Source organism: Boleophthalmus pectinirostris, unplaced genomic scaffold (genome assembly GCF_026225935.1).
Source record: "Boleophthalmus pectinirostris isolate CB_2022bp ecotype Guang Dong unplaced genomic scaffold, ASM2622593v1 HiC_scaffold_5, whole genome shotgun sequence".
Classification (NCBI taxonomy): domain Eukaryota; kingdom Metazoa; phylum Chordata; class Actinopteri; order Gobiiformes; family Gobiidae; genus Boleophthalmus; species Boleophthalmus pectinirostris.
The window spans coordinates 16,467,359-16,480,220 of record NW_026571404.1 but is presented as its reverse complement, the minus strand read 5'-3'; the positions used below and the strand labels follow the sequence as shown (position 1 = coordinate 16,480,220).

At 38.7% G+C, this 12,862-nt stretch overlaps 2 protein-coding genes across 4 annotated transcripts in view; both read right to left on the bottom strand.

The window, feature by feature from the left end:
* Positions 1–2,267, bottom strand: part of LOC110157143 (guanine nucleotide-binding protein G(I)/G(S)/G(O) subunit gamma-4) — a 30,380-nt gene extending 28,113 nt beyond the window's left edge. Inside the window, exon 1 of the mRNA XM_020921411.2 lies at positions 2,168–2,267. The gene's annotated coding sequence lies outside the window, so the exon portion shown is untranslated. The remainder of the gene's footprint in view (positions 1–2,167) is intronic.
* A 951-nt stretch (positions 2,268–3,218) lies between these two features.
* Positions 3,219–12,862, bottom strand: part of lyst (lysosomal trafficking regulator) — a 74,465-nt gene continuing 64,821 nt past the window's right edge. For 2 of the 3 annotated variants that reach the window (XM_055162362.1, XM_055162363.1), the window contains exons 47-52: positions 12,140–12,238; positions 9,440–9,579; positions 8,571–8,668; positions 7,171–7,327; positions 7,029–7,100; positions 3,219–5,706 (exon numbers count right to left, since the gene is read on the bottom strand). In XM_055162362.1, the coding sequence (XP_055018337.1) occupies positions 5,568–5,706; positions 7,029–7,100; positions 7,171–7,327; positions 8,571–8,668; positions 9,440–9,579; positions 12,140–12,238 (705 nt within the window). In that variant the 3' untranslated portion in view covers positions 3,219–5,567. The remainder of the gene's footprint in view (positions 5,707–7,028; positions 7,101–7,170; positions 7,328–8,570; positions 8,669–9,439; positions 9,580–12,139; positions 12,239–12,862) is intronic. The other variant, XR_008633309.1, reaches the window with a different exon arrangement.

The window sequence follows — 12,862 nt, the reverse complement described above, 5'->3', positions numbered from 1 at the left end:
GTTGTAAAGTGTACTTTTAAAATGTTGAAAATAGGCTAATCTATTGAATAAATGTATAAGTAGTGAAAAAGTCTTAATAAGGAGAATAGTTATGAGGTTATGAAGAATGTATAGTTTTATCTTAATGCATCTTAGTTTCTTTATGGCCAGGTAACAAATGACAGCAATGCCGATTTAACAATCTACAGAGATAGGGCAAGGTCTAAAGGTGGACTTAAAAGAGAAGTATAGTGTATAGAGCTGAAATGAATGCTTTGAAAAATAAAATTATATTGATTGATTGGCAATGCATTTCCAATAAGCACAAGATCTGTTTCAGCTTCTTGTTACATGCAACATTTTAAGGACAATTTCCCAGTCTAAAGATAGCCTGATTCATTAGATAGTTTCACTTCGTATAAATCTGAAAGTCTGACCAGCGTTAGAATTCATTCGCTCGATGATACGCAGGTACTTTTTTATTTAACCGATTGCTGCTATTTGGTCATGGCATATGTAATGTGCCACTAACGGGGCTAAGTAGAATATTAAACTTTTCCAAATCCCATAGGAAGAAGGGCAATAGATTTTCCCCTTGATAAATTTCACCAAACATTCTCTTTGTTCTCTTTGTTTTGTGCATAAACTTGCACTTTTGCAAACTGTCTAGTGTATTCCGATTTCTGACCTAAGGTTACAAAGAGAAACTGAGCGGAGGCACTAGGTGTCACCAGCCTGACTACTCAAAAGATATTATATTTCATTTTAAACTGTCACGCCCTATGGCAACAGCTGAAATGTTTCAGCGTTCTGAAACCCATGGATAGGCAATAACAGTGAATTAGGGATGGAACTATATTCAGAAATCTCGGTACGATATTATCACGATGTACATCTGACGGTACGATATTCATTGCGATATTTTGAAGAGGTTTTTTGCTTTTAAAATACCCTGACAAGATTTTGGTGTGAATTATTACTGTCATAATCTCAAGAATTCAAGTAAAAAACTTATAATTTCATGTCCTCTGTGCTGAAATGAATCATGGGATATGTAGTTCCCTGATGTTTATTCGCTATTGCTACTATAAAAATGCATTTAGGCTGAAGGAACTTGTAATTCGATATATTGTAACACCCCACGGTACTATTGTGAGACTTTTGACGATACAATATCACGATATTTTGGATATTGTTACATCCTTATAGTGAATACATCATAGGCTACTTATTGAACTTCATGAGCACTTGATGTTAGTACCTCGGCCAAAAACACTTGCTTGCTTATTACAATAGGCCCATTATTCACCATTATATGATCTGCAGACTCTATAGAAACATTGTGTACGTTTCATGCATGTTCTGATTCAAAAAATACGGGCTTTAGGAGACCAAAATACATGCAGTAACCTAAAGCCTTAAGATATACAGTATTTCATATAGCATATAGTCACTGAGCAGCTGTAGGCTAGTCCTGGCACTGCAACCATCAAAGCATACACTATCTCACTAAACCCACTCATATTGCTTTTATTCTGGGGCCTTTAATGACCCCCTGAAATCTGAAATGTCCCAGATTTACTTGAAAGCAACATCCATCAATACCCTCAGTAGCGGAGACACCTGACCACCGCTGTGTGCTGTATGATCCACACACAAACACGAAGAGGTGGGGTGCTGTTGAATCAATCGCATCCAATTGTTTATTTATTTAATCCCTTACAACGCTACAAGGCGATTAAAACTGATGTAAATTGCAATTAGGAGGCATATGTTGCGTGTAGTGAGCGCATATGGTGGATTTGACGATGAAAATCCCTTTCCAGTGTCGCTCAAAAGACAATTTATGGCCATAATCACACCCTCTCTTGAACACCAGGCCTTGTTCCATTTGGGTTTCCCCTCATCTTCCTTCACCCTCAACGCGCACACGAACACCTCACGTCTAAAAGAAGGGTTATCACAGTGTTTATAAAAGCCTGTTGTGCGAAAATGTTAAAAAACGCGGTGATTTGAGGTGGAAAATGGATGGAGCTTTGGACACACCGTGCAAGATGCGGCCCAGCTCCTTAATAACAGCCATGCACGTCCAGAAAGCTATACCGCGGGCAAACCGAGGGATCCCAGTTGAAATTACGCACAAGCCTTAGTGGATAATATGGAGATGGATATAGGAACATAGACGTACCTGAAATGTGCCAGCGCGTATCCAATTTAGAGGATTCCGGATTGACTCCACCCAACACACACACTCACACACGCACGGATCCGGATCTGTCAAATCTCAAAGCAGAGGAAATCCCAGCCTGGTTCTGGTCAGTGTAAACCCGACGGAGAGCGATGGATCCCGGGTTGGAGTCCGTGCGTTATCCGTGTGGGAAGAGGAGGAAAGCGGAGGAGCGGCGGAGGTTTGGTCGCGCTCCACGAGATGTTACGCACGCATGCAGCAGGGGGGGAAACCTCTGTGACGAGTAGACACGGGCTGTGGGGCAGGGAGAGCTCGATGAAGCGCCCGGAGAGATGCAACACTGGCGTTAACGCGATGCACAAAGCGACCCTGAACGCACCACCATCGCTATTAGTCAAATTGACGAGTGTTGCTTTTTCATTTGGTTTATTGCATCCGCAGAAGACACAAGAGATCTACAGGCTTCCCCCATTTCATTTTTACATCAGCTTTGACATCACTGGGTCCCCCTACAGTAAACTACGGGCCTATCCATCGTTTTTGAGCTAAATTCAATAGCATAGTCAGCCTTTAACATATACTTCATTTAGGCTACTGTGTAACTTGGTCTGGTTTGGTCTTGATGAAGATAGAAAGGCTTAATTGGTGTGTTTACAATTACTATAGACAAACAGATCTTAAAAACATCTGATGCCACATGTGAGTTTATCAACTTTTTATAGCAACTGTTGCATTTGCAAGACAAAGTACAAAGAGTTTTAGAGTATCTGTTTCAATCTTCAGCATTTTCTTTTATATTGGTTTAGTTTTTTAGGTTTAGTTTGCCCATTTTGCCATAATTTTCTTCGTAAAAATGTACACAGAAAGCTCAGAAAGATATAGGTTACTCACGTCATAGAGGTTAACATCACATTTCAAAAATCTGATAAATCCGATAATGGTCAAAGTTTTGTCATGCATCTAAACCATAGTGTCTACTTCTATATCTCTGATCTAAACATAGTCATATAACTAATCAAATAAGGTATTATGAAAACAAAGCACAAGAGTATCAGTGTTGTAGTAACTTCAAATATTTATAGATATTTATATATTTATACATCTTTGTCATACATTCACACATACATGTATTTACAGTAACAAAATACATACAAGACTTTCAGAGCTCATTCAGGAGGTCAGTAAATGCAACAAACACAACAGAGGCAAAACCTAGAGGATAAATTATGCATAGCTTAAGTTATTAACAGAAAAATTATATTTCCTTCAGAGAAAGCATAATATATTAGCAATTCCTTCCAAAAATCTCATACAGTTTCATACAAACGGATGCTACAGGAGTATCTCACAAGCAAAACACAATCTTACATGCAGCATCAGACAGTAACTCAAATCGTGTCCACAAATGTGAGGAAATTAAGACGACAAATAAGGAATGAATACTGGACATCATTTTCAATACAATTCCCTTTCTTGTAAACAATTTTCTAGAGTGAAATGTCCTACCATTGGTTTCACAGCTTCCTAGCTCCTCCAAAATACCACTGTATGTCCGATATTGCTTTTGTGTGCAGTTAGTGGTGATTCAATCCTATTCAGACAGCAAATCATTGGCTTTCGTGTAATTCAGTAACCAAAAAAAACCCCAAAAAACTAAACAAAACAAAAAGTGCTCTGAGCATTTTACATTTAAGAAATAAACTCAAAAGTGCAGCATGTTGAGAAGTGGGGAATGTAAAAAAGCTGCGCGATATAGGATACATTGGTGGATGTAGTGTATAATATTATTAAACAATTAAGCCCAAGTTTATTCATATTAAAGACAATGTGAAAATGGTAGTGAAATATTGAAAAGCCCAGATCTAAACCACCCGATTGTGAATTTATTCATGGAACTGACAAGAATCAATAGTTTAACATAGTGTAAATAAAAATCTATGAAAAAAATGTGACAGAAAAATTAAATTCATGTGAAAAAAGTAGTGACAGATCAACAGATTTTGAAAAATTAAATCACATTATTCATCCTGTGTGAATGAACAGATTTGGGCTCAATAGTATACTTATTAATTCTGTAATCTTGGCCCCTGTGCAGAACCTGTTACTCAAGTGAAACTAAAATTTGTGTGTGGAACCTTCATTTTTGCACCAGTGCTTCAAGCTTCATAAATTCTTGCAGCAAAATGTAGTAAACAAAGAATTTTCCGACGTACACAGAAGAGGTTATGACGCCTGGCCAGTCACCCAAATTTAAATCACAATATTTAAGAATTCATTTGGTCCCAAATACTGATTCGAGTAGGATTTAAAGGGAAATATGCAATTACTTCTTGTTTGAATAGAACTGGATGGAAATATGGAACAAGTTACAGCAAAAAGGGACCTATGCACTCAGTTAGATAATTTTGATTAGTCATGAAATAGATCTTGAAAACAAAAGGACACACTTAAATTTGTAAATAGTGTGTCCTGGCCAGGCTAGCACAGTTTTCAATAAATACAATTATGAACGGATTTCAGTGCGTTAAGACCTGAAATAAACAAAAAGCAAGGCAGAGCTTCATTAAGGAGTGTTGAAAATGGTAAAAAAAAAAAAAAATCTCTCATTCTCAGAGTTCTTAGAGCATGCAAAGGTAAAACTCAACAGGCAACATCAGGGAGCACAGTCCATTCTTCTGCCCCCCCGGACTGGGACACTGGTGATGCGCCCCCGTCTCCCCCTCCTCCCCTCGCAGATACGCAGAGGGAGGGGCCATCTTTGCGGCGTCAGCATTGATCCAATCGTTGATCTGTGGCACCGACCTGTCCCATGAAGCGCAGGATGTCCACACTCAAGAGACAATAGGGCACTGTGCCTTTCTGACTTTGCAATAGCAGCGTATCGGAAAATAAAATTGGAAAAATATATTGACAACTGCAGGAAATGTAAAAAAAAACAAAAAAAACAACAATTTGCTGGGAAATTATAGCTCCATTTTTAGACAACTTGCCCAGATCTTGCCTGCTGTATGCCACTGATTTTCCTCTCAAATGAACCCAAAACAATATGCATTTAAAAATGTATATAAAGTGTCTGCACATTTTTCTCCCAGCCAACGCAAACATCAGTCCTCCAAATATCCACCCACAAACTATTTATAAAATCGTCTCCATATAAACATTGGATTTCCATTTATGGTGGTGGAGACTGGGGGATACAGTCTGCTCAGCTTTAGACAGTTTTAATTAAGACTCGGGGAGGGTCCAGGGAGTTGAGGCCATGCTGACTCTTCCTCTCGAGTGCTGATGTAGACGAAGAGGAGGAGGAGGAGAAAGAGGAGGAAGAGGAGGAGGGGCTGATGCTCTTGTCAAGGCCAGAAATAAGATTGAAAGCACAAACTGGATGAAGAGGAGCGGGGGTTCAGCCAGCTGCGTAACTGCTCAGGAAAGAGTAAAACATGGGGAGCTTCATCCTCTGCTGATCTCGACGACACCAGGCCATGACAGTGCCCTCGCTGTTGGCTGTGTACAAGTGGTGCCCATCGCAGGAGTAAGTTAAACTGTAAATTAAATAGGACATGGTTAGATCAATGGGTCATTTATTGGATTAAATATATTATACAGAAAATAGAACATTACAAAAAGACATTAAGTTAAAAGCATCTTAAAATGTGATAAACAGAACTATTTTAAATTGTTTGCAGCACTCCAAATGTATTATTTTCCTAAAGACATTCCTAGCATCCTAATTATCCACCACAACTTTCAGAGTGGACTTTGAATGTTACAGCACTGCTAACAACTAGCATGCTAACAGCGCACCAGCATTATTTCCTGGTAAAAAAGACATACTGTATTTTCCAGACTATAAGTCTCACTTTTTTCATGGATTGGGTGGTCCTGCGACTTATACTCCGGTGCAACTTATATATTAAAATTTTCACACTGACAGCCACGTGTGTCAGTATCTGCTATTCCTATTACTCCTGTACCACTGTCTGCCCACGTCTCCTCCAGAAAAAGCCACTGTCCTGCTGCAAGTAGCAAAATAAGCAGCCGAAAATGGTAAGCAGCAGAAAGAAAGTTTAGAGTGCGCGAGAAATTTGTGAGGGACTAGGGGAAAGCAGGGATGGAGAACACAGGTAACCAGGAGGTGTGTGATGCAACTTTCCTGGAAATCACTGGATGGATCGACAGACTCGTCAAAGCCTGGACTTCAGTGACAACCAAAACCATCCTGTCAGGATTCAGAAAGGCTGAAATTGATGCCGAGTCTGACGACAGCTACACAGAAGATGAAGTGGCGCTCTGTTTACCTCTGGAGGACACGGAGTTGCTCAGAAGTGACACCCAGGATGAAGAATTCAATGGATTTAGTGATTTGGAGTGAGATGGAGTGTTTGGTAAACTTTTTCTGTTGTTTATGCTATAGTTATCTGAATAACTGTTCATATGTGACGTTAACAGCCTGTTGTTCTCTGTTCTATTGTTATTACTATAACTTGCCTTTCAAGATGAAATGTTGGTTCCTGGTCTCTGATTTTATAAAATAAATTTCCTGAAAAAAGTGTGACCTATAGTCTGGTGTGATTTATATATGTTTTTTGTCTTCTTCATTATGAATTTTTTGGCTGGTGCAACTTATACTTTGGAGCAACTTATAGTCTGAAAAATATGGTAAATATGGTATGGTATAAATCATCTTTTCTTTTATAAGATGAATGTGCTTGTATATCATTCCTGATAAATAGAAAATATAGAAAAAAGAAGCACAACCCCCCCCCCCCCCAGGTAGAACGGACAAAAAAAAGTTTTGCAAAGACTTTGTTTTGATTTTAAGTAGCACTTGATATGAAAGAAAGGTAAACAACTATGTTGATACCTGATAATAGGTTTGCTCGACTTCGGGAAGGTGATCTCTCGCACAGGTTTCAGATCCCAGGTGCTCCATAATCTAAAGTGAAAATCTCTATTAAACACACACACAATGACACAGTAGTACATCTTTATTGAAGGCACTGTACCTGACCACTCCATTCTCCAGCCCTCCTGCGATCACATTGACGGACACGCCCTCCGTCTGGTTTGAAAAGGCCACAGAACAGATGATCTCTCTACAGTGAACGTGTCCGATCAAATCTCCATTCACTGTCCACAGGCGCAAGTCACTGCCTCCTCCAACTGTGAACAAAATGATGAATAATAACGGGATGAACTCAGTGGTACACTCTGCAAAATGGCATATATTAGTTAAAGGTCCCATATTACACAAATCTGACTCTTATGAGCCTCAATCCATGTTACAATGTTGTTACGTCCTAAAAAACATACATGGTGTTTTGTTTGATTCACACCTGTTTGAGTAACCATTTATTGTTAGTCTGTTTTTTTTCCAAAGCTCAGAATGCGCAGAAGTGATTGGCAAATCTAGGGCTGGAATTATCGAAATGATTCTAGCAAAGGTTCATGGAATTTAAAGGGACAGTCCGGAATTTTGGACATAGGACCATATTTCCTAGTGCGCCAGAGTGTTGGAGACGTGTGGAGACACTTTTTAAAATATTCCATCCAGTCCTTGTATTTGTAGAGGTCGCTGGAGCTAGGCTAGTGCATGTCAATGGCCATAGTTATCCTGCTACTAAAAACAGTCTTACCCACTCCACAAAGCACCCGAAGTAAATCTATTATTATACCAGAGTGTCGATGTGAATGTCTGTGTTGATAGAGTAATTTCAGATGTAAAATTAAACTTGCATTTGAAGGATTTATGTTTGAGCAGCAGCAGCGACTTGTACTTCCTGATAGAAAGCTTGGTAGCGGCGGACTGATATGACCTAGCACCTATCTTACCGGCAAAGTAAAATTTCGCTGCTGCTGAGAAAATAGTCCCTGAACATGCGACGATTCATGTAATGCAAGGTTAATTTTATTTCAAACATTATTCTGTCGACACAGACATTTACATCGACAGTCTGGTGTAATAATAGATAGTGAAGCACCGATGTTTCATCTGTGTTATTCATTTGTCACTAAGAAATTTGGGAATCAAGGTTAAGGAAGTTATTTATTTATTTTTATATGATATGATAATACATAAAGCAGCATCTCATACTGGTTTATACAAGACTACGGTGACACACAACATCTTTAAATAATTTTATTGAATACAGCTTTGGAGTAAATTTCACTTATTGCCTTATTCATTTTTTTAATTCCAGTTTATTCCTCATCTTATTTATGAGGGCAATAATTTTACTCTAGATTTGTAATGCCAGTGTACTGTCCAGTTTGTTTTTAGGAGCATGCAGGGAGAATATTTGACTATTAGGGGTCATCACAGTGTCCTCTGAAGTGCTGTGAACCTGATAGGTAAATATTGTGTAATGATGTGTAATGTAATATTGTCCTGGCTCAGAGACAGTACCTGAGTCACAGACTGTGGCGATGTCTCCGGTCGTCTCGCTCGCAGACACAGCAGTCACTGGGCTTTTGTGACCTGTCAGGCTTTGGACATAACACAACCTGAAAACACAGAGGACGATTACAAACAAAATACACAACACTAATGGATTTATTTTTTGTGGTTCCAACTTAAAGGGCGCATATTACACTATTTTCTGATCTGTGTTATAATGTTTCTTCATCAAAACCACACCTGGAGTTGTGTTTTATTTCATTTACACATATTTAAACACACAAACCTGCATATTTAGAGTGAGTTCAGCTCTCAAACGGAAACACTCTGTTTCACCTTGTGATGTCATGTGGTAACACAGGAAATGTTACTCTGGTTTAAAACTCCACTTTCTCTAGAATAATTTGAGTGATTTCAGCCCTGGAACTGCTACTCTCTACTGAACTAAAGGTAAAAAAGGTAGACGTTAACTTGAAAACTACCACTACATGACATCACAAGGTGGAGCAGTGCATTTTGAGATTTGGAGATTAAAACAAACTAATAATCCAGGATTACTCAAAAGTGTGAATGAAACAGCTATGAGGTAACATCATTTTAACATGTCTTAAAGAAGAATCAATTTGGTGAAAAACATAAACCACTCACCAGAATCACCAATAACACATTTGGACATTTGGATTTAGGTCTGTTTGTTTACAAGAGTTATTCATCTTTATGCTGTTTTTGTACTTTGTCTTGGCACAGGTGGAATAGGTTCTATTATCTACTAATACTAGAGTATAGTCCATTTCAACCTTTTATTATGTTCTTATGCCAAATAATCTCACACGAATAAACAACTGAGTAAACCGTTTAAAAGTTTAGCTGTCTCTGACCTGTTGAGGTCCCAGAGGATGCAGGTGCCGTCTCTGCTGACGCTGATGAGGATGCTGTAGGGTTTACACACAAACAGACTGGTGACCTCTGCGCTGTGTCCGTACAGATGGACCTGCGACTCCACCTCCATCTCTGACGGCTGAGGAAACATAACACATGCTATAGTGTACTAGGTATTTAACCATAGTTATTTTTCAGCCTGTAGTGTTTGTTGCATGTCGTATGTTTTGTTTTGTTGTTGTTGAGCAAGTGAAAGAGTGAAATGGAAGTGAAAAGAGGAGAGAGACAATCAACAAATCGTCAAAGCTGAAAATTGAATTCAAGTCAAAGCCAACTAAAAATGGGCATGGCATTGGGAAATGGTCTAAATGTCTTGCCAAGGAAATGCAGAATATCTGTATTTTTTTACAGATTGACTCTGATGCGTCTCAAAACGAACCAAGTTGAAACAAAGTAACTCATTGGTTGTCCATCCCTACCATCAACAAATTAAATGACTAATCTACAAAATGCTTACAACTAGAGCTACAGGAAACCATTTTCTCTACTGAGATAATTATATTATTGTGACATTTTAATATATATTTTAGCACAGTGCGATCAGTTAAATTAAAACAAGAAATGTGCATGCTTTCATTTAATAGTCAAACTCGCTTAAAGTTATCATTTAACAGAAACTAAACCGAGACTAACCCAAGTAAAAGCTAAAATGGAAAATCATGAATACTATCTATCTTTTTTATCAATTTTCTTTCAAAAACTCCTATAAAACCTTGCCTTATTGTGATATATTTATTTTCTTGCAGTATCGGTTCTTGCGTCAGACAATTTAGCATTTTATTTTGCAGCCCTACCTACAATCCTAGTGTCTTATTTGAACAACGTTTTGAAAACTGATGGAGACAAAAATATACTACTCTGGCACAGCACTTGAGTTATATTCATCCTTTGCACACCATCTCTCGTGCTAATTTATCAACTGCTTTTCAAAATCCCTATGAGTGGGTAGAAACCTGCGCTCGGCTCTGATGACTGAACTCCGCGACCCCTAATCCCACTCCTGAGTCCTGAGCTGTTGAGATGCGTTTCAAGGGCAGCTGTGATGTGCCTAATGAAGAACCCTGCGCCTGGGTCAAGAGAGCAGGGAGGGCAGGCGGCTTTCAGGTGACGACATAATGTTTCATAGGCCTGCAGTACTGAGATGAAATGGAAGGTGGGTTGCTAAATTTGCTCTAAAATACAGTGGGATTGTTAACCTTGTCACTAACCTACACAGTAAATAAATTAAGGATGTCCTATTTAAATGTTTTCTGTACCTAATGATACAGGAATACTAGCTTCTCCTTACAGTCCTGGTTTAGTCCTGATCAAAGGCGTAGGTTTGGTCTCAGCTTTGGCGAGGACATTATCAGCTAACCTACCCCTCATATGTTTTATGAATTCTCTCCAAAAACACACAGGTCCAAAATAAGTGAGAGGTGTTTCATTTTTCAGTTCGCAAAATGTACAGTTAGTGTCCATTGCCCTTCTAAGATGATTCTTTACTGGATAACAGTGATGTAAAAGATTTCCCTTTACTTGTTGGTGATGAGATATTTGTGAGGTTATGTCCGTACATTTTTCCATGGAATATTGTCAGTAGAGTCTGGCTGCTAACAGCGCACGAGTAGGGTGCCGTTTAAGAGGTGTCATGTGGCGATAGTCGCTCTTTTTCCATGGCGACTCTTTATCAGGCAAGTTTAATTGAAGATGAAGCCAAATAAGTTCCTTTTGAAAAGCTTTTCTTGCCTCAAGCCGCCATCTTCAGGAGCTGGCCCTCGAGGTCCTGCCGCTTCCCCAGTTTAGGCTTCTGACTCCACTAATGATATCACTCTGTTGCAGCCAATAAAATAATGGCAGGGGTAACCCTGTCGTCATATCACTGAATACATCTCAGAACATCTAATGAAAAAATTTGAACTAAAGCATGTTAAATTAATACTAATGACTTTGGAAAAATATCAGAATAAATATATATTTTTGTTTATTAAAATTAAATGACAAATATTAGTAGTGACTATTTTGTCTTCCCCAAATATTGGTTGTGACATGTCCCGTATGCAAACCTACACCCTTGGTCTTAATGTAGATTTGGTTTAGTCTTGTTCTAGATGTGGTTTAGTTCTGGTATAGTCTTGGCTAATTAAAAAAAATAAAAAATTCTAGTTCACTTCCTGTTTCTATGTTATATGTGTGTACTCTAACGTCAAAAACTTCAGCAAAACTCACTCCACACATTCTCCTTTTTATTGTGATCCATATATATCCTTGTAATCCTAGTAAAATAATTAGTCTACCAATTAAAAACGTGGTCAACCAATTAATTTACTAAAGGACTTAAGGGATTTTGTCTTATTTAAGTGATTTCGTTAGTATTGATATGCACCTGCTCAAATGAGTATCGAGCTGTAATACTAAGAGTTGAATCACTTAGTATCTGGGACATTACTGCACTCTTGCTTTTCATATTTCTTTCTAATATAATTCTACAAACATGGCTTTCTGCTTGCCAAAAAGCGATTTCTCCCATAACATTGCTTTAGTGATGCATGATCCCGATCTGGATAAGAGGAGCAGAGGGGGGTGATGGGAGGAGGTGGGTGGACCGGTGGCGAGGAGCGGGCCGCGGGTTAAAGGGGGCCGTTGCCATGGAGACTCACCGTGGTGCTGGTGAAGCGGTTGCTGTAGGCGGTGATGACTCCACACTTGCTGCCCGTAAAGAGCTGGCATCCATCGGGCACCCAGGCACAGCTGGTCACCTGGAGCAGAGAGGAGAAAGAGGAGAAGGACTTTCATTTGAACTGGGGCTGAGTGAACACCAAATCATAGGGACACGACATGGTGTTTTACAGACTGTGTAAAAGGGAAGGCTGTAATTTAGCACAGGTGCAAAAAAACAACCCAAAGTTCACAAAACATCTACTCTGTTGATTTTACTATTCTCACTTTTAAACCATTTTGAGGTGATTTCTGGGATTTTTGGTTTGGTTGGTTTGAATGCCGCTTTCTCAATAATATATAAATTTGACATAGGAAAAAAACTTGTGTCGTTTTTATTTCTCAAAAATACCTTAAAACTAACATATCAAAAATGCATAATGAGAAACATTCCAGGCAAAGCAACAACATTTCCATGGAGACCCGTCATCAGAGAAGTTACATAATACACCTTTAATGCAAATAACATATCTTATAACATATTTGCTTTTTTGGTTAAATGTATAAAATGAGATTTGGAAATTTACCGCCAAATGAATAAGTCTGATACCAAACTAACAACAAATAAACAATGGAAAAATGTAACCGTAGTTCAAACGACTCAATGTTATTGGGGATTACATCCTCCAGAGGATAAGACAGTCTGTCATTAATATGGAAATTAA